Below are 20,267 nucleotides of genomic sequence, written 5' to 3'. Positions count from 1 at the left end.
TTGTTGGATGCCGTTGAAGAAATTATTTTTTCCAAAAAATTGAAATGGATAAATTATTTTTTCAATATTTATTTCTAAGAAATTAGAGTTGGTATGGGAGTTGCTCCCATTAGTGATAAGTTTAAAGAAAGTCGTTTAAAATGGCACGGCCATGTTCAACCGAGCCTCTAAATAACCCACCATTGATATAATCCATATTGAAGAAACTAAAAGTTGGGGTAGACCTAATATAACTTTCGGAGAAGTGATGGAATCTTGTTGAATGCCGTTGAAGAAATTATTTTTTCCAAAAAATTGAAGTGGAGAAATTATTTTTTCAATATTTATTTCTAAGAAATTAGAGTTGAGTGGAATATTAAAAATCTATACATAAAAATATAAATTGCATATTACAGAGATGGCCTTAATTTGAGGGAATACTTCAGGGGTGGTGCTGAATTTTTTTCTTAACTAAAAGGATAATAGTTGAGGACTTCATCACATGCTAGGACTTTAAAGTAACATGATTGATAAATTAAATGATTGTGTGCATTAGATTAATGGAACAATAATAGTTGATTAGGAGATTTTGTACTAATCAGGAGTCAAAGGAGCTCTATATTTGGGTTGTCATTATTTTTACAATGATTTAGTACATAACTTGATATAAAAACAGAGTTCTTCTTCTTAGTGTACTAATTGGTCTTTTTGTGAGTTGTGGAGTCTTGTAACTATAGTGCTAGGTCTCTAGAGTTATAGTTGGTTTACATGAAAATATGTGTTTTAAATTATATAAAATATTGACTAGGATTTTGTACCAATTAGTATCAAACTCTGATTTGGGTTGCCTAGTGTCTTTGTGAGTACCAATTTTAGAGTTCTTGGATCTTTAACGCGATTTGACATACCATCATTGTGGGACTTCTAATAGCAGTAGAACTCTTGGAAACAATTCTAAACACATGTGCTTGAGATGAAGTGGCAACTAGAATATTGGTTGATTTTTCAAAAATATCCCTAATAATTAAAATCAGAGGGTAATTCAAAGGTGCCGCTGGTAATTTCCCATAATTGTTTGATTGCGATTGCGTTGGATAATCCGAATCCGAAACCTAAAAGGGTTTGTTTTTCTTCTTATTTATAGGTAAGACATTATTTAAGGGTTTAGTTAACTCCTTTTGCTGAGCCTGAGCCTGAGCCTTCAAAGTCCCAGCATTCCCAAAAACCCTAGTAAGATCGAATTAGTCCATTGAAGAAGACAAGACGATGGCGATCATATCCGACATGGAAGAAGACCAGGAGGTGCAAAAACCTTCAACATCCTCTTCTTCTTCTGCTTCATTGTCATCTGTAGGTCAGTATGATGAAGTCCTGAAACCGATTTTTGACAAACTAGGTCCTCTGGGTCTTGTTGAGATAGTGATCGACTTCGTGCGGCGAAAATCGGATCTGTTCAAAGACGATTCTGTTGAGAAAAAGATTTCTGCCATAGTTTCTTCTTTGAAGAAGAAAGACGCTGATGAAAGAAAGAAGAGGGCTGAGGAGAAGAGACCGTCGAAGGATGCAAGAAAGGTTGAAAAGCCTCTGAATGAAGTGAAAGGGAAAGCTATCCCTAAAGAAAAGGAACCTCTAGAGGTGATGAAGGCGGAGACCAAAGCCGAGCCCGCACAAGAGGTGAAGGCGGAAACCATAGCTGAGCAGGAGAACGGGAAGAGAGGTACTTTCCTTTCTTTTTAATGGCCAAAATTGTATGATGTTGATTTACCATATACTGAAATTTTGTGCTAGTTAAACCCTAACATGGTCACTTTTCACGTTTAACAAAGGGGAAATTGAATTCAAATTAACCAACTCTTCTAATTCCACCGCAAACAAGACTAATTTGTTTCCTGGAGAAAAATAAATAATGACATCTCCGGTAATGAATGATAATTAGGGATATGGCGCCGAGAATACAACACGAACCACCAACCGAGAACGAGAACCTATTTCATTAATGGGTTACCTTTGTTATCTCTATCTAATTTTGATCTAGTAGCATAGGGTCGACTCCTTCAACTAGGAGCGCGTTCCCTGTTTCGCATTGTGCGTAATGTCCATTCGGCAGTTATCTCTGATCTACTCGCACAAGGATTGATTTCTATTTTGCTCGTTGTTTCAGTGTCAAGGGTGTTTTATTTGCTATCTTCTGCGTAATTGTGTTTTCTTTCCCTGGTTCACCCCTTTGAAATTTATTCGTTTATATTTCTTTTGTTTCATATTATATACCAATCACATCCCTTTTATTAGAATTATGTGGTCAATTGATAACTCATCATCTACTGTATTCAAAATTCTCATACCACCCGCTTTTACCTTCAAAACTGTTTTGATTTTCAAGAGAAAACAAAAAAGGGGAAGGGTGAACAAAAACGATTGCTTTTGAAGTATTCTTTTGAAAAAAAACTCCCCTCACTTATAATAAGATTCAGTATGGGTAAAATTTTCTTTTTTTATTGAAATTGATTGTGTCAGGTACAGAGAGGATTAATTGAGTAAATTACAGGGGTTGTACATATGTAGTTTTTATACCTGCGGGTTGCATATGTGATTTGCTCTAAAAGAGTATATATAGTTCTCCCTTAGTGGTAGGAGACATTTGTTATTTTGCTGTAGTTGCGAATGTATTTTTCTTGTTTATCTTTGGCCATCAAACTTCGAATTAATGGATGTGAAAGTAAATCTGATCACGCACTATCAACTTATGTATTCGATTTTTGTGTTTTCTATGTTTTGTTGTTAAGGAAATGTTTGCCTTTTAAGCTCACCGATTATAGATTTGACAGTCCATTGGAGGTTGATGCTGTCTAGTGATTTAGAACTAGTATTAATGTTTCACCTTTACCTAAGGTTTGTTGATACACCAGTGCATTTCATGTTTATGTTTGATGGGCAGGGCCAAACAAAGGTAATGGTATGGATTTTGAGAAGTATTCCTGGACACAAACCTTGCAAGAAGTCACAGTCATTGTTCCAGTTCCTCCTGGAACTAAATCAAGATTGGTTTCTTGTGAGATAAAGAGGAACCACTTGAAGGTTGGACTTAAGGGCCAACCTCCCATAATTGAGGTTAGTTTGTAGCAATATAGAATATAATTTTTTCTGTATTTTGTCTTCGTCTAACTTGATTATCTGAAAATTTTCAGGGTGACCTTTACCAATCTGTCAAGGTTGATGACTGTTTTTGGAGTCTAGGTATGTTACCATTGCAAAGCAGGTTCTTTTTAGGACGAATGCAGTATGATGCTCTATGTCAATAATATGCTTCTAGAGCTACTTATATTGTATTGAGTTTATGCAAGTAACAACTTTAAGCTTCTAATTTCACACCATTTATCAGTTGGTTTTGACATGATGGTTATTAGGCTTTCCTGTGAAAATAAATTAATATCAATTTACATTTCCCACAGAGGATTCAAAGACTGTTTCTGTCCTTTTGACAAAGCAAAATCAGATGGACTGGTGGAAGTGTCTAGTGAAAGGTGAACCTGAAATTGATACTCAGAAAGTGGAACCCGAGAACAGCAAGCTCTCTGACCTTGATCCTGAGACTCGCCAAACCGTGGAAAAGATGATGGTGCCTATTTTATATCTTTATAGTAGTTTATTTATATATTTATTTTTTCATATAGTAGTTTATTTTTATATATATATATATATTTTTTCATTCTCTATCTTGTATCTGGTGCCTATTTTATATCCTTGTGTGTTCCTGTCTTGCAGTTTGATCAGCGACAAAAATCCATGGGTCTTCCTACAAGCGATGAAACGCAGAAACAAGAGATTCTTAAAAAGTTCATGGCTGAGGTAAAGAAGCACGAGGATTTTCATTATATTTCTTAGCTAGAATGTTGAGATTAACTAACGGTTGCTTTGTTGATCTAATGTTGAGATTTAATTATCTTTTCATTCTGTTGATGCAGCATCCGGAGATGGACTTCTCAGGGGCTAAGATAACATAGGCTTCCTCCATTAACATTTTGCAGCATCAGGAGCACGGGTGAAGATAGCATAGATTTGCTTCTATCAACGTTTTTGCAGCATCCTTCTAGGAAAAATGTTGTTTGCTGCCTTTTGTTTTTGTTTTAATTTCTTGCAAGTTGTTTAGAGCAGTAGTTGCAGTAGTTGGGGGCATATATTAATATTGTTCAGTTGTCAATGTTTGTTTCAAACACAGATCGCTCCTTTTTAACTCATCATAATTGTCATATTTGAACATATTATGGAAAGTAACTGCTTTTATATTAACTTTATTAGGAAAAGGGAAGAGATTAATACATACACCGCACCAGAGGATCCAATCCGGACCTCTTTCACTGGGAAGTGTTTTTATTTTTGCCAACCGAGTCAATTTTTACAGTCTTCTCGCCATCCCTGATTTTCTATTTCCCTTTCCGGAATACGAGTTCAAGCTAATTGCTTCGGGCTGTAGGCTGTGTTTGTTTGCTGAAATAAAGGTTTGCGAAATAAAGGGGGGGATTTTTTGACAAACTTTTTCTTTTCCAGGTTTTTTTTGTTTGTTGGGGGTGGGTGGGTATTTTTTTCCACTTGTATTTTTCCACCCCACATTTGGAAAACAGAGGAGATTCATAATTAACATTTCTTCACAAAATTCATTCTTTTCCTTTTTTTTGGTAAAGACCCTTTTCCTTCTCTTTCACCCCATTACAAATGGGATTTATGTTTTTTATTTTTTTTTTTCACTTTGTATTTTTCCACCCCACATTTGCAAACAAATGCAGCCTTTGATGACAAATGTTGATGGATTTGTCCTGGACAATTCAAGGTAATCAACTTCGGGGAGAAACAATCTCCAGGCAAGTTGGAGGGATTGTGTTATCGTATATTGCACCAAATTCGCCTAAAGATTCTTCAAGACTTTCTGCACCCTTGAAGGAGGCTCCAATTCTATTCAGAACAGTAAAAGAACTGGGATTGCCATCCTTGCCTTCAACGAGGTTACCTCCCCCCCCCCCCGGTCCGACAGTCAACCCGTCGATTAACATAGAATCTTCAAGACGAATATGGTCGACACCAAATTGAAGATGCTAAGGTTTATACATTTGAGGGGCTGGGGCTGCACTTAGACTGTTGGATGTTGGCCAATTGACCGCCATGCTGTAGAAGATCCCAATGTTATTCTAGTCAAAATAAAAGCCGCCATCCTCTTATCGGAAGAAGACCAGAGATACTCTCTCTCCTTCCTTTGTTCATTCTTCCAATTCTCTTAACATTGGTGACGGAAATACACACGTCTTTAATTTAGACCAACTTTCTGATAAGCTCCGCTATGTGGCTCTCAAGACATTTCTCGTTAAAAATATCGCTGATCCATTGCTTACGACTTGGTTTCAATAATTCGAACGCTGATCCATTGTTGCACCAAAGACGGGCAATCTCTACAAATGAGAACAAGATCAGGATGGATGTAATAGAGAAGTTGCTTCACCATACGACCTAAATTTGCAAAAAACCAGTGCCAAACCACACAGCTCGGGTAATGAAATTCATCTACAAATGAGCCCAAAGGCAGCATGCATAACAAGAGACGGACCCATTTCAAAAAACACATTCTTGGAAGCCTCCTTGTGCCAAATCTTCCTTACCATTCCAAAAGACAAGCAAGCATAGTCGATACACAACTAGTGATCAAAAGGTACGATTTCAAATCATGTCATATGAAGAAGCAGAGGTGGCAAAACCATAAACTTTTTATCAACTGCTCTACTGGATACCAATTTAACCATCACAATATACAACAGACGACAAACTAATCAATACTCGGACTGAAAAAACAGCTGAAGATATCTACAAGTTCCTCTATTGCTGATTGTGAGGACACAAAAGAGAAGTGTTCAAGGATTCCCAAAAAAAATTGAAGTGGCGCCTGGTGCACCACATGCAGGCGTTTACAAATTATCCAGATACTCCACATTTCCCCTTGCATGAAGAATGTAAGTCCTCTTAGTTGGAATAATTATTAAATTGACCCCTTCGTCGCTGGTTTTGCTGGGATACACCATTACGTCGTCCATTCATCTGCTGTTGAGACAATGTCTTCATCCTCTGTTCCTTCATATTTGCAAACAGAGAATCCAAAGTCTGAGGCCTCTGCTTGGGAACTACCTTGGTCTGCAACTGCTGCTGCTGCACAGAATCAATCATTCATTAATATCAACCGTTGCCTTTCTCATAACCCCCATCTCACTCATCATAACATCAGTACTGGAGGTGGGGGAGATAAAAGAAAATAATTGCATAGAAGACTACTATTATCTCCATGATGGTTTGGTACAGCATTTCAAAATTTATAATTCTGTCAACACCTCTTATTGGGTTTCTACCATCACGGGACATAATTTTTTTGTTTTCACAATAAAAATAATACCATGAAATATAAATCTGGAAGAGCTAGCATATTTATACACCTCATTAAAAATGTCATGCTTTTCCAGAACTACCCAAAATGCATGCCTATTTTATATACATTCTAATATAGAAAGAAGCAGCAACTTTTTCACTTTGCAATAACATACCAAATGTCAGGTGGCATTAACTCAGTATTTAATGGAAGTTACTGCAAACATACCTTCCTTCCAGCAAAACCTCCATCAGCAACTCTCCTCTGAGCTTGGGCTGCTCCAGTCCTGCAACAAAAAGTAGAGTCCACTTGAAAAAGGGTCAAACAAAAATTACATTAAAAAAACAATGTTTGATTGATATGCAAGGACACAAACTTCCAGTATTATAAATCCCAATAGCATCAGGGAGTATAGAGGGCTTACCTTTGGGCACCCTAATGCTTTTAAACTAACAAATAGTCTAGACAAACCAGTATTTAGAAGTAACGAACAATGGTGGAAATTTGGAGATTCAGTTTCCACAATGTAGTTCTGACGATATCATAAAGTAGCTCCCATTTACTACAAATATGATCTGTAGTTAGAGGTGTCCCAGACTATGGCATCTCACTCTGGCGAAGAAATAGGAATACCCAACTTCAAGAAACTTCAGACAAACAAGCTCCGTGGCCCAAAAGCACCAACAATCAAGCCATTCACCCAACTGTCCAGAGTAGATTTTTCTTCTAAGCATCCCCACTCTCAGATTTACACCATGGGTTATTATAGAGGGGAGAACCAAGAGAACATAAAACTTCAGCAAGACAGAATTAACTGGAACAAGATCTTCCATCAATGAGCAAAAGTAGACAGGGTTCATTTCAATCAAATAATTGCTGCTTGATAACATGTCACATGAAAGAGGATGAATCAATATCCTACAGGTCATGTCCCCTGCTAGGAATTCAAGCCTTTCTCCAAATTATTACCCATAAAGCTATTTCAAGTGTCAAAATGCTTCCTTCCCATGGGGACTTTCAGACTTGAAATCCCATGTTCAGACCACGTCCCATTAAAAAAAAATTCCAACATTTTCCAATAAATAATACACTAACTCATTATTGTTGCTTTAGCATCATGCTAAAACCACAAACACTCCACCATCACAATCTGGGGCAAACAAATCTGTTGTGGGCTAAGTTCACAATCCAAGGAGAATCAGAAAAACTTGTGCAAACTTCCTGCATCAACAAGATTCCTGCACAATCAAACTAACAAATGTGCACTACATGATGTTGGACGACAATCCCAAACAAAACTCTCCCAGATGTATAGGAAGAGTAACGAATCTATCAGAACAAGAAATGTGCAATCTGGAATGGCTGCAGGAAGACAATTGAGTAAATTCAATTGCCCCGAGAAGAAATGGTTGAATTGTAGGTGAATCAGATCTGACTATTTATAGATAAGAAAAGGCAGGAATTTCCTATGTCCATTCTACACAAACATCATACTATCTGTAGACCCCTGAGAACCATTCAAAGAACAAGTTCTCATAATGTGAACCACTATAGTTTTGTCTCATTTAGTCTGCCAGAGGAACTGAAACAACATCACCACCCAGTCGAACACTAGCAGAAGAAGAAGTGGACTGATCATCTTAAATTGCCCAGGTAAGCCTAGCATTTATGAATGTTGCAACTTTAGTGTCTACCACAATTTACTCTGCCTCCAACCTGCTTCCAGCTTTGTGAGGCATCATTTTTCCAAGTTTAAAGCATCTCTGACCACCACAAAGATAACCCATCACTTCAGAATCCAGTCCGTGTCACATTGTCCAACCATTTGGAGAGTAAAAATACCGATGCAACATGCACTTCCCAACCTAATGGGTCACCCTCCATAAGTTCAGAACAATGAAGACAAGCATGTTTTCAGACACCACAATAACTTGAAAGGGCAAACACTTGGCACTACATTTGTAGTGATAATATATGTGCTCAAAGCTTACTCCCAAAATCCAACAATGAACCAGAGGACCATCCAATGAGTCAACAGGATCCCATTAGAACAAGCCATTTTTATGACCAAGAAGAAAATGGCAGATATCCCATCAATGATAAAAAGGGAGGACCACAATTTACCTGCAAATAGGAAGGTAATGTATTTGTCTACATTAAGATATCAAACAAATGTTTAACCCAATAACAACATATTTGAAATTCCTAACACAAGGACTAATTAAAGAACGCTAGAAGTACCTTTGATTATTCCAGTTAACCATCCTATTACGACCAACAGCTCTGGGATGAATAGGCGCAGCGGCAGCCTTTTTTGCCGCCTCAGCTACCAAAGGAAACTGATTACCTTGGAAATTTGACCTTCTCTGAGCAAGGGCCCCCTGCAAGCAGAGTATACATCAGACAACAGTAACAACCTAGATTAGTAAATCAAAGGTAAAAAAAATTAAATTACAAAGTATGCAGATCTGAAATTAATTTTCATACAGACGAAGTACCTGTCTAATGGAGGACCTAGAATCCATATAACGACGCATCTTTGATGCATTCCCTTGGTTGGATCCAGTATTAAAGAACTTTTGGCTTTTATTCTGCAGACATGTTTCACTTTCTTAGATAATGAGCAAATAAATTAACCAGCAGCAACATACAAAATATCAAAACTTGATGCTAACTTTTCAAGGAAAAAGCCACTCACCGAAGCCCTCTGCTTTTTAGCTTTTGAAATTGGTTTCTTGGACATCTTAATGATATCATCTGTATAAGCAGACACGAACGGTCAAGGAACTACATTATTACGGTTAGAACTCTACAAAAATCTCATACAAAAACCAGAATACCTAAGGACATGTCCATTTTCTTCTCTGTGAGGGCAATTGACTCACTGGTTAGTGGCTTTGCGTCCATCTGAAAAATGACCAATGGTAAGTACAAATCTAGTACAGTAAAAGAAATGCACGAAGACAAGGAAAGAGATGATGCTATACTAATCATCCATCAAGTAAACAAAATTTCACGAGGAACTTCGACAAGTGTGAGAGAGAGATTCAGCGAGCAGAAATAAGAAGCAAGCAAACTTCAGCTTAAAACCCTCTCAGGCTTTCGGAAAGGGTTGCACAGTTCGGAAGACGCAATACAGATTCCATTTAAGGAACCCATAAACATATAACAGTTCAAACCTTCTTTCAGATTATCTCATGCAAATAAAGTTTCAAACCACCATATAGAAATTATAGTGAAAAATGAACCATAACCCTAACAGAAAAAAAGAGAAGCATATAGGCCTAGGGTTCTCTCGAAAAAAGAGACACCAGAACCAGAACAACGGCAAAGTTCTAAAGTACCTAGACAAAAAAAAAATCCAGCAAAGATCAAAGAAAACAGTAGAACATAAGAAAAACACTTACATCTGACCAAAAATAATTCAGCAAACTGAATGAAGCAACAAAAATCTCTCCTTCGAACGACTGCGAAGCTAGGGTTTGAAGGGGACGCTGCGTAAAAGGGTCGACGACCTCAGCCTACGCGTACGCAAGTAAAGCGAGTAAAGCCAGTCACATGCCCATTGCCACTTTTTATAGTCACGCGGTTAGCGGTGGGAACTCGGGTCCATCCTATCCTACGCGCGTTAAAGCTGCGAACGGAACGCTTCTGGTTTTGGTCCTCGGCCCAAACCCAAAATAGACCGGTCTTCCCTTTATAATGAAAATCCTTTAGGCTGCATTTGTTATAACGTTTTTTACTTTTTCACATTTTTTCAAAAAATCTCATAAATTTTATGAGTTTTGAAAAGACTTTAAGTGAGAAAGGTGGCTTCCCGTAAGACAAATGGGGTTAACAGAAAACAAAATAAAGATTACATTTTTGTCTAATTTGGATGAAACAGACATGTCAATTTTATATGAATCTTTGACGAATATATTAATAATATTCCCAAACTTTTATTCTATCTGAAAAATCCTTGATTTTATTACTATTATTTCATACCAACAAAATTTGTTATTTTTTATTCAATATATTTTTCAATCAAAGTGAGAAATAACGTATTATAAATTGTAAAAAAATTAATGGAATTATGCTTTTCTTCTTCTATCTGCCCCCGAAATAATAATAATAATAATGCATCTAAAACATAATTATTTTTTTTCATTATCACAAGCATTAGGGCTCTATATGTCCCAGGGGATGAGCGGGTGAGAAATTGTGGAAGAACTAAAGTTTGAATTTAAAGTCTTCGTGATCTCAATAACTATCTTAAAATGTAAAATACGGTATCAATACATACATTGATAGTGTATAACTAAGGGCCTATTTGGTTACATGAATATAGAGATTTCAAATACATTTGAAACTACATTAAAAATAAAATGTCCCCTACTACCACATAGGAGACTTATAATTATATATACCCTCTTAAGTCCTGAAAGAAATGACAAAGATAAAAGTCCACTCCATAGTTGTTAGCAAGTTGCCACATGGTAAAGTACAAGCGAAGAGGTGAATGCAAGGTTTAAAGTATCCCACGATACATATGATACTAGCCGATACGTATCCATATTTGACCTAATGAATACGATACATATCGATACGTCTCTCCATTTAATTACACTAAAATACATTAGTCAGAGCGATACAATACTCGATATAGGATGATATGTCTCTTAAAATCACCTTACCGATACGCTACGCAATACCTGATGTGTTACAGTTAAACTTCTGGATCCGACTGAGCCTCCTCTCGATCCGGGACGATGAGTCCTGCAAGAAAGGTTAGATGCGGGCCGACTTATATGCCGGGTAGCCGCCACCGATGGCAAAGTCAAATGATGAATAGAGTGAGGTCTCGTGCGAAAGTTACACAAGATTATACTTATAATGTATTGAATGCTTACCGGAGGGGTATGTCCCCCATCTTATACCATTAATGTTACCTTATACGTATTTGGTAAGTCTGTTCGGCGGAGGCTTTTGTTTCTCCTGAAATCAAGCTTTCCTGTCGTTGGTCCCGCCTGATCAATAACGGAGTTGACCTTCCTTACATGGAATAGTTTCCATATTAATCAAGCGTTCATCATGCCTTGATCAAGCCAATTGGCTCTTACCCCGATTGAATGTGAAGCCCCAACCGAGTGTGATCCGTTCGGGTAGGAGACTCGCATCATGAGAGGACCGACTGGGTGTGGAGCCCTAGCCGGGTCTGGCCCGATCGAGTGTGAGAGTTCCGTATCAATACCAATACTTTAAACCTTGGGTGAATGCATGGACACACTTTTTATTTTGGGTAGAAATAGCAAAGGTCCAAAATGTCGAACTCTGTTGCCGTGTTGATGGCTGGTGACACCACTGATATGACGACATTTTACCAACATATCGGCAACTTTTGGCAGAGTGTTGATGAAAATTCCACTTTTCATTTCTTGGGGTGTTTAGGATCGTTTTGGCTTGAATTTTGTTGTGTAGCCTAATTTGAGGTTAGTAAACACATTGATAGCCTTATTTTGGCCCAAAACTTCACTTAATCAAAAGTTTTCGATCAACACATGTTTGATTATATACGGACAAAACTAAAAGTTTGGAAAACTTATATAAACTAATGTAAATATACAAAGAGAATACAAATATACAACTAGTGAAAAGAAGTACTAAAGTCTACGATTCGTGAATATGGCTCATGGTTTACATTAAATTGTCAATGGACACGGGGTCCCACTCCTCGGTGAGCGGGTGGGGTCTGAGGAGGGTGCCCCTAGAGCCTAGAGAAGTCTTACGTCACTTTGACAAAAATCGAAATGAAAAACCTGTAAAAAACCAAAGTCGTGTACCTCCCTTCCACCGGCGACGTGATATAAATAGCTGACACATTGAACATCGGAAATAGCCCGCACAACCCCTTTTCCAGAGTCATGGACTCACTAAGGTCCGAGTTAGGTTTAATACTCGAAAAGCCCTAAATCCTGATTTATGAGTGCTGGGGACCGGAGGTGAAGCTGAACCCTAAAACCTCTTCCCCTGTTTTTTAATTTTCCTCGCACTCTGCAGAACACCAAGACGAGGCCAAAATGTATTCTTTCGCTCGCATTCTCTGCCGGAGCCTCTGTACTTCGGCTACCACCACTAGCCCATCTTCTTCGACTTCTCTCAACACGCTCCTTCAAAGCGTCACCAAGGAGCGGAGCTTCAAAAAACTCGTCGAGAACTTCAAGAAATCCTCTGAAGTCTACCGATTTCGCTGCAGGCCTCGCGTTTACGAGATCACTGTTCGTCGACTCGCCGATGCAAAAAAGTACAAGTACATTGAAGAGATCCTGGAAGAACAGAAGAAGTATAGCGACTTCTCCAAGGAAGGCTTTGCTGCCCGCATCATTAACTTGTATGGGAAATCGGGTATGTTTGATCATGCCTCCAAGACGTTCGACCAATTGCCTGAATTGAAATGCCCACGAACATTGTTGGTTTTCAATGCCCTCCTCACTGCTTCCGTCGATTGCAAGAAATTCGATGAGGCCGTTCGGATTTTTCATGAGCTTCCGTCGAGCTTGTCTATTACCCTAAATAGTTGCACTTACAATATTATGATCCGTACTTACTGTGAGATGGGTCAGTTTGACTCTGCTCTAAGCATGCTAGATGAGATGGAGAAGAATGGGGTGGAACCGAATATGATTACCTTTAATACGCTTTTGAAAGCGTTATATGAAGGTGATAGGTTCTCTGACGGGGAAAAGATTTGGACAAAAATGGAGAGCTTCAATTGTGTTCATGATAATAGAAGTTATAATGCAAAGTTGGAAGGTCTGATTCGAAGGGGAAAGACGTTGGACGCGGTTGAGCTACTTCAGGAATTAAGGTCCAGGGGATTAAAACCTGATATTCATAGTTTTAATACTTTGATTAAAGGGTTCTGCAACGATGGGAAATTAGAGGAAGCTATGAAGATTTATGATTATTTAGCCATTGAGTCCTCCCCAAATCGAATGACTGCTCAGACTCTTGTACCATGCCTTTGCGAAAAAGGGGATTTTGATATGGCTTTTAAACTTTGCAAGGATAGTCTCAGCCGTCATTGCTTGCTAGATGCAGGGATCTTGCAAGTTGTAGTGGATGGATTGGTTAAAGCGTCAAAGCTTGCTGAAGCCAAAGAACTTGTGAATCTTGGGAGGGAAAAAAAATACAGTCGTTCTTTCTTGAAACTCCCTCCTGGTGCAGAAGATTCAAAATGATGATTGCTAATCATTTCATGTCTGATTTTGTAAGTTCAAATTCATCCTTATTTGTTATAGATGTCTAATAAGCTTGAAGACATGCTTTGTTTGTTCATCTAATTAATTCTAGTATTGATAGATAACGAACATAAATGTATTTACCTTTCTGATCATCAGCACTCTTATCTGTTGTATCAAACATTTTGCTAATAACAGTGTCTAATGTGGCATTGATGACAATTCTGCAACCTACAGGGGCCTGCTTTGTGTTTGGTGTAATGTATATATTTTTTTGGGTAATTGTAACACCTCTAATGTTTTGTTTTTGGTAATAACACCTCTAATGTCATTCCAACATTTCTATCCCTCTTGCACAAACATCAACTCCTAGTCTCTTTGGGGTGTTGCAGGTGATTTCGTTAGCTCCTTCAGCTTGAAAATGCGTCGGTGATGCAGAAGGCAACTAATCTTGCGGTCATGGTTCATAATGTACATGCATTGGTACCATTTCTTGAGCATCTGTTGTATATGAGAGAGGCTGGGAATATTGATTCTAAGATTTCAAGAATAAACTTGAAGACATCATTATTTTATTGAAGGTAGTACCAACGGCTACAATAGAGCTGGTGCACTACTCTGACATGGAGAATGTGAGCCATGTTGGCATCAGCTATAGTTGTTAGGGGCTGTTATTGATTGAGAATTGAGGTGGCGTTGGGCTACCATTGAAGATTGCTCAGTAGATTGCTCAGTTAATCATGATTGTCTCAGTTCAAGGATCCTGTAGATTATATAATCCCCACCCCTAATGTAAAGTTATCCATTTCAAAACAAAAATATGAGGGGGCTTAAACAAAAGCAAATTCAATCTCCTCTTTCTTTCTTTCTTCCTTTTTTTTTTTAACAAAGGGACATCTCTTAAGATTTAAAATTAAATACCCTATATATAATTATTTTTTATTTATAAATATCTAACCTTATTTTACTCTGGTAAAGTCAAAAATGGAAAAAGGATTTTGCGCAAAAGGATTGAACGTGGACGATTGAAATCCCGCAAATAACTGCAACTAAAAGAAAAGAAAAAATGGGAAAAAAGAAACCCACCCGTGGAAACCGCATGTAACTCCAACTGAAGAATGTCAAGAGTTGGAATTTTATTAGGGTTCATGATAATTTGTAAAATGATTTTTCTTAAAAAGTAGCAAGTTCAAATTTTGTTTTGAAAAGTCAAGTATTTTAAAAGGATTTCAGCTGTCCAAAAGTAATATTTACAGATTATCTGTAAATGGACGGTTGCGATCACGCATAAGTTCTTCACCTCGTATAAGAGCGTGGAACCGCTCGCTGGCGGCTAACGGTTTTCCCGGGGAAAACCGTTAACAAGTGACATGACCTTGAAACTTTGGCGCTTGCCACGCAAATGTTGACAAGTGGTTTGGCAGTTATAGGCCGCAACCCGCCACACGAAAGACAGATATACTTTAACAGTAAACCGCTAAAATGACGGGTTTTCTTTTCCTTTCTATTTCCCACTATTATTATTAACCGTTTCGTAAATTGTAACTCCTCCTGCTAGTTAAGTCTTGAGATTCCAAATTTACTAGTTTTAAATGACAAAAATACCCTCCATAATAATTTCTTACTAGGGTTATCTGTATCCTCTTTTGAGTCTTTTAACCTTCCAATTATTGATATTTATCAGAATTTTTCTTCTTCTTTCAATTATTGGTTTATCAATACAAAAATCATAGATAGCTTTCTCACTGCAGTGGAGTGAATGTGAAGCAACTGCACTAGTAGTGAGAAAGCAAGGACAAGTTAAGTAATTTTACACAAAAAAGGACAAGTTAGTAAATAGAATGGTGAAAACCCCAGATTTAACGAATGAGCTCCACGTGTTACTTATTAAATAGACCTACTTAACCGTTTCCCTTGCCAGTAATCTCATTTATCCTCCTAACAGTGAACACTAACTCCCAGTTTGTTCTTGGTTTCTCTGTCTCTTTTCTCCCTTTTCCCTCTCAAACACAAAGGTCAATTCGGACGAAATCGTCTCAGCAGGTATTCTTCTCTCTCACTTTTTTTAGTTAGTTGGATTGGATTAATTTCTCTCTCAATGCAAATAGTTCTCCATTTCTCTTTAGTTTTCTGTGCTTGCTTCTGTATTCATTTCATCTCTCAACCCAGTAGTTCTTTTCTGCAATTTCTTTCTCTACTTGTTTAGTCTCACTTTTGTTTCTCTTTTTACAGTTTCTAATTTCCATGGCACTGAGTTTCTGTTCCAACTTGGCAACACTTCAGCAATTAACCCCAGAGATGAGTACTTTTCAACAGAGACAAGGAGGATTAGCAAGACAGGTCTTAGGCTTCCACGACAACACCTTTGGCGATCCATTGTTCGATCCTGATGAGCTTTTTTATGCAGAGAGTTATGCTTCCTTTCCATATTTGTCTCCTGCTCCCAACCCATTCATCTCAATCTCACCTGAATTCTACCCCTACCCAACTTACGGCTTTGATCATTGTGATTACCCAAAGCGTCAGAAAAGCTTGGAAGACTTCTATTACACGGATTTCACGCCCAATTGTTTTGATGGGTACGGACAGAGTTCTTATCCTGTGCTGGATTTCATGCCGGAAATTGCCTTTCCGGCTACTGAAGTTCCAAATCCACTTGTTTATTCCAATGGCAGCGTTGATGACGTGAAACCCAGTGGTGTAATTGGTTCGTCAGCACAGAGTGTTGCTGCGAGACAGAGGCGGAGGAAGATCACTGAGAAGACTCAAGATCTTGCAAAGCTTATTCCTGGTGGAAATAAGCTTAACACTGCTGAGATGCTCCAAGCTGCTTTCAAGTACGTTAAGTATTTGCAGGCCCAAGTAGGAATTCTTCAATTCAATGGGTTAATTAAGGTAAACTTTCACACTTAAGACGTGATTATGATTAATTAGAAACAGTTTCATTTGGGTTAATTAAGAATGTTTTATTTTATATTATTAACTTCTTTTTTTGTGCAGGACGAGAAGGATGAGAGCAATGTGAAAGGACTTGAAGTTCTTGCATCTCCAAGAATCCAAGAGAAGCTCTATTCGGAAGAGAAGTGCTTAGTTCCTCTAGGGCTTATTGAAACCTTAGCAAAGGATGAGGAGATTAATTCTAATCCGACGATTGCCAAGGGTCTCAATAAGTTGATTGAATGATCAGATTGTTTGTAAAGCATTGCCAACCTTAATTAACCACTAATTGTGTTCTCTTACATTTGTTGTTCTTTTTGTTGTACACATCTTAACTAGATGTTGAATTAGTTATTTGGTTTAGTTTGTTATTCAATCTTTTTCTTGTAAATTTTGTTCAAGAAATAGATTAGGATTAGTGTCCTAATGTAATGAGAAGAGGTTGGTAATCTATTCAAATTATTTAAGGGTAGTATTTATCCAAATCATCTCCTTTTGTCCCTATATTTTAAAGCAAATGCATATCCATTTTTACTTCCCTTGGAAATTCTAATGTTTCAAACGAAAGCCCTAGCTAACCAACTATTCCAATCTGTTAGGCCAAAACGAAATACAGCTTATATTAGTGTTTTCTATAGGAGATGGCTTTATACTCCCATAATATGAATCTTATATTTTTAACTGAAAAAATAGACTAGGGACCTCTCGGTTCATCAGCCAAAGAGAATGAGAGACGAATTCTCATGGCTGAGAGTAGTTTAAGTGTCAGGATTTTCTATTAGTCAAGGTTTTTAGAATATCAATCGTATATTGTAATATCAATCCTATATTGATAAAATGAGATTTAAAAGGAAAAAAGACCGAGGACTTTTCCTGTGGCTGGAGTTGAGACCCTAGGAGGCTTAGGCTCTAGGAGTCTAGGTGAATCTCACCCCAATTGTGAAGCTACACATTTAATGCGCAACACTTGCTGCAGATGGTTGAGTTCGAGTAACCTGCTGCTGACGGTCGAGTTCGAGTCGCCTGTTGCTGACGGTCAAGATCAAATTTTGACATAGATTTTAATCTTGACCGTTTATTTTGCAGGTGGTGAAAACCGAAACGGATGATTTCGATCTCAACCACAGACAACACAGTTAATGCATCCGGAAGTTGAACCCATAAATTGATAGTAAAAAGCAGATTTTGTGGGACCCACTACTTCCGAGAAATGGTGATAATGGGGGTGGGTAGTTAGAATATTTTCAGGCGAAAAAGGAGAGGATTGAGGGAACGGTTAAGTGCTATTGGTAAGCATTGACTAGCATAGGGCATGTACGCATTAAAACACCACGTTGTAGACCTCTTAGAGCACTCAACCGTTACCCAACCGTTTTTTCGTTTCAGAATTTGAATTTCCTCTCCCCCTCCCCTGTTTCTCTGCTCCCCCTCTCTCACAAAAGTTACACCATGGCTTTCTTCACTGCAACTTTGCTTCTCTTCAACCTTATTTCAGTCTCTGTTACTCCATCTCTCTCTGCATCAGTCGTAGAAGACCTAAATAACCTACAACCACCTCCAGATTTCAACACAACAATCTCAGAAAACTGTCACAGAGACTCGGCTTTAAGATATTGCAACTACATCACTGTAGACCTCGAAGAAATTTTCAAATCCACAATCGTCGCGGCTCATCTCTGCAACGAATCAAAGAACCCTAATTGTGTTGAATCCTTTCCAAAAATTGATCTTAGAAGTAGCCCAAAGATTGCACCACTCTACTTATCCTTCAGCTTCTTCTGGAAGTACTGCCCCCTTACCATTCTCTCCATTGATCTCTCAAATAACTCCATCAATGGTCATTTCCCTTTGGAAATCTTCAATTGCACCCAAATCCAAGCCCTTGATCTGAGCCATAATCAACTCACTGGAGACCTCCCTATACAAAAGTTTTCTCCTCTGACTAACCTTACTCTTCTCAATCTCTCTTACAACCACTTCTCTGAAAGTGAACTCTCAGATTCTCACTTTTTTTCAAGGTTCAATTCGTCAAGCTTTGTTCACTCGGGTTTGCTTCCGAACCATTCAGGATTCAGAATCAAAGCCGCGATCTTTCTCATTGGCTTCCCAATCTTCGTTATTCTGTTAGTGTGTTGTTTGAGTTGGATCTGCTTCTGCCGACCAGATATCTTGCCATCAATCTTCCAGCAACGGCATAAATTTACACCTTCAATGCTGAAAGCAGCAACAGCAGGGTTCTCAGAGAGAAACTTGATGGGCAAGAACAGAGGAGTTGAAATTTATAAAGGGATTCTTAGGGATGGAAAAAAAGTCCGGATTGAGATCTATACAGAGAAGATTCCAAGAGAACAGTGCAGAAAGTTTGTAAAAGAATGCAAGGTTTTTGTTCAACTGAGCCACAGGAATTTGGTTAGAGTGATGGGCTGGTGCAATCAGGGTAGAATGAGGGCTATTATAACAGAGTGGATAGATGGGGAGAGCATTGAGACGTGGCTATCTGGGTCTCCACCATGGAAACACAGGTTGAAAGTTTTGATAGGGGTTGTAGATGGAATGAGTTACATGCAGGAACAATGGCCTGAAATTGGGTATGATCTCAGGACAAGTGGTTTAATGTTATCACCAGAACGTGGGCCATTGATTTCACGGTTTAAGGTTGGAGAACAAAATGGAAACACAAAGAGTAAGGCTTCATTTACCTATTTAATCCTTTCAGTTCTTTCATGAAAACCTGGAAAACAAAAATGCTTAAAGCTATCAGGCGTCATCCTCGTGTACTCACACATTTATCTTTGATGTGGTTCAGACATTTACAGGTTTGGATTATTTCTCTTGGAGATGATAACGAATAGGCAGGCCCATGAAGAATTTGAGAAGGGAGAGACAGGTTTTGTTGACTGGGTAAATAGGCATTACCCTGAAAATATGTACAAGGTGATCGATGAGCAAATGAGGAAGACAAGAACTATCTATGAGCAAGCTATAGAGGGAATTGGGGTCGCTTTGATGTGCACGGATCTCTCAATGGCTCATCAACCAGGCTTGAGATATATCTCCAACATGCTGAGAGCCTTTGAGTCCTCTCTAATTTCTTCTACTAAGAGATCCCATGGAGAGAGCTGAAAAATCACAGACAGACAATGAATTGGGTGTATATATGAAGATGACATTCCCGGAAAAGAAATGCATGAATATTTGTTCTCTCCCTGTAGACCGTAGTGGGTTAACTGTTAATGCTCTTTAATAATAAGACAGCAGCCTATATAAAAAAAAAGCACTAGAAACTGGAAAATAAAATAAACAAAGAATGAGTATAGGAGGGAGAAAAATTTCCTTTTTCCTCTTTTTGCATTAAGAGATTGTGTTAAACTAGAATTGGAAGACTTCTATAATAATCTTTGTCTTATCAGGTAGAAATAACAACTGAGATTGGCCCTTAGAGATTGTGGTTGAGATTGAGATGCGTTCAACTACAATTGAAAGATTTGTATATGTGACATGTCAACCGTCAATCAGCACAAGTCCCGCTAATTTGTTTACTTTTGTTGAAAATGTGTTATAACGCTTTACACATAATCAGAAAAATTTCTAATGCATATCTGCAATTCTAGCAAACAAGGGTGAAGAGCTTTTACACGCATGACACAGAGCAAACAAGAAGAAGAGAGGCGCCTACCTTTATTTATGGCTTTCTTCAAAAAGTCGAAGAATCTGCCAAGGATCAAGGAGGC

At 38.2% G+C, this 20,267-nt stretch overlaps 5 protein-coding genes across 6 annotated transcripts; 4 read left to right on the top strand and 1 right to left on the bottom strand.

Moving 5' to 3' along the window:
- Positions 1 to 1,172: 1,172 nt before the first annotated feature.
- Positions 1,173 to 4,266, top strand: LOC149025820 (protein BOBBER 1-like). The gene is made up of 6 exons (XM_089146024.1): positions 1,173 to 1,696; positions 2,915 to 3,087; positions 3,165 to 3,213; positions 3,429 to 3,595; positions 3,742 to 3,825; positions 3,942 to 4,266. Exons 1-6 carry the CDS (start codon positions 1,246 to 1,248, stop codon positions 3,978 to 3,980), a joined length of 963 nt encoding a protein of 320 aa, XP_089002150.1. The 5' UTR covers positions 1,173 to 1,245; the 3' UTR covers positions 3,981 to 4,266.
- Positions 4,267 to 5,498: 1,232 nt separating this feature from the next.
- On the bottom strand, positions 5,499 to 9,934 carry LOC149025819 (ribosome maturation factor). Of its 2 annotated transcripts, none has more exons than XM_089146023.1 (7): positions 9,787 to 9,934; positions 9,220 to 9,286; positions 9,078 to 9,136; positions 8,878 to 8,970; positions 8,621 to 8,760; positions 6,608 to 6,665; positions 5,499 to 6,162 (listed from the first exon to the last, which is right to left on the bottom strand). In XM_089146023.1, the coding sequence occupies exons 2-7, from the start codon at positions 9,284 to 9,286 to the stop codon at positions 5,983 to 5,985; spliced, it is 597 nt and encodes a 198-aa protein (XP_089002149.1). In that variant the 5' UTR covers positions 9,787 to 9,934; the 3' UTR covers positions 5,499 to 5,982. The 2 variants fall into 2 exon arrangements, with proteins under 2 accessions (XP_089002149.1, XP_089002148.1); XM_089146022.1 differs by having other exon boundaries at positions 5,500 to 6,165.
- A 2,336-nt stretch (positions 9,935 to 12,270) lies between these two features.
- On the top strand, positions 12,271 to 14,434 carry LOC149025818 (uncharacterized). The gene is made up of 2 exons (XM_089143199.1): positions 12,271 to 13,628; positions 13,992 to 14,434. Exon 1 carries the CDS (start codon positions 12,439 to 12,441, stop codon positions 13,597 to 13,599), a length of 1,161 nt encoding a protein of 386 aa, XP_088999325.1. The 5' UTR covers positions 12,271 to 12,438; the 3' UTR covers positions 13,600 to 13,628; positions 13,992 to 14,434.
- A 1,409-nt stretch (positions 14,435 to 15,843) lies between these two features.
- Positions 15,844 to 16,782, top strand: LOC149025817 (transcription factor bHLH53-like). Its single transcript, XM_089143198.1, has 2 exons — positions 15,844 to 16,494; positions 16,600 to 16,782. Exons 1-2 carry the CDS (start codon positions 15,844 to 15,846, stop codon positions 16,780 to 16,782), a joined length of 834 nt encoding a protein of 277 aa, XP_088999324.1.
- Positions 16,783 to 17,985: 1,203 nt separating this feature from the next.
- Positions 17,986 to 19,659, top strand: LOC149025816 (Leucine-rich repeat protein kinase family protein). Its single transcript, XM_089143603.1, has 2 exons — positions 17,986 to 19,219; positions 19,343 to 19,659. The coding sequence occupies exons 1-2, from the start codon at positions 17,986 to 17,988 to the stop codon at positions 19,657 to 19,659; spliced, it is 1,551 nt and encodes a 516-aa protein (XP_088999729.1).
- The last annotated feature ends 608 nt before the right edge of the window (positions 19,660 to 20,267 follow it).

Source organism: Hakea prostrata, chromosome 2, assembly GCF_041222555.1.
Source record: "Hakea prostrata isolate BN-2017 chromosome 2, UWA_Hpros_2, whole genome shotgun sequence".
Classification (NCBI taxonomy): domain Eukaryota; kingdom Viridiplantae; phylum Streptophyta; class Magnoliopsida; order Proteales; family Proteaceae; genus Hakea; species Hakea prostrata.
The sequence above is the reverse complement of the archived record's forward strand: the minus strand, read 5'-3'. Positions and strand labels throughout refer to the sequence as shown.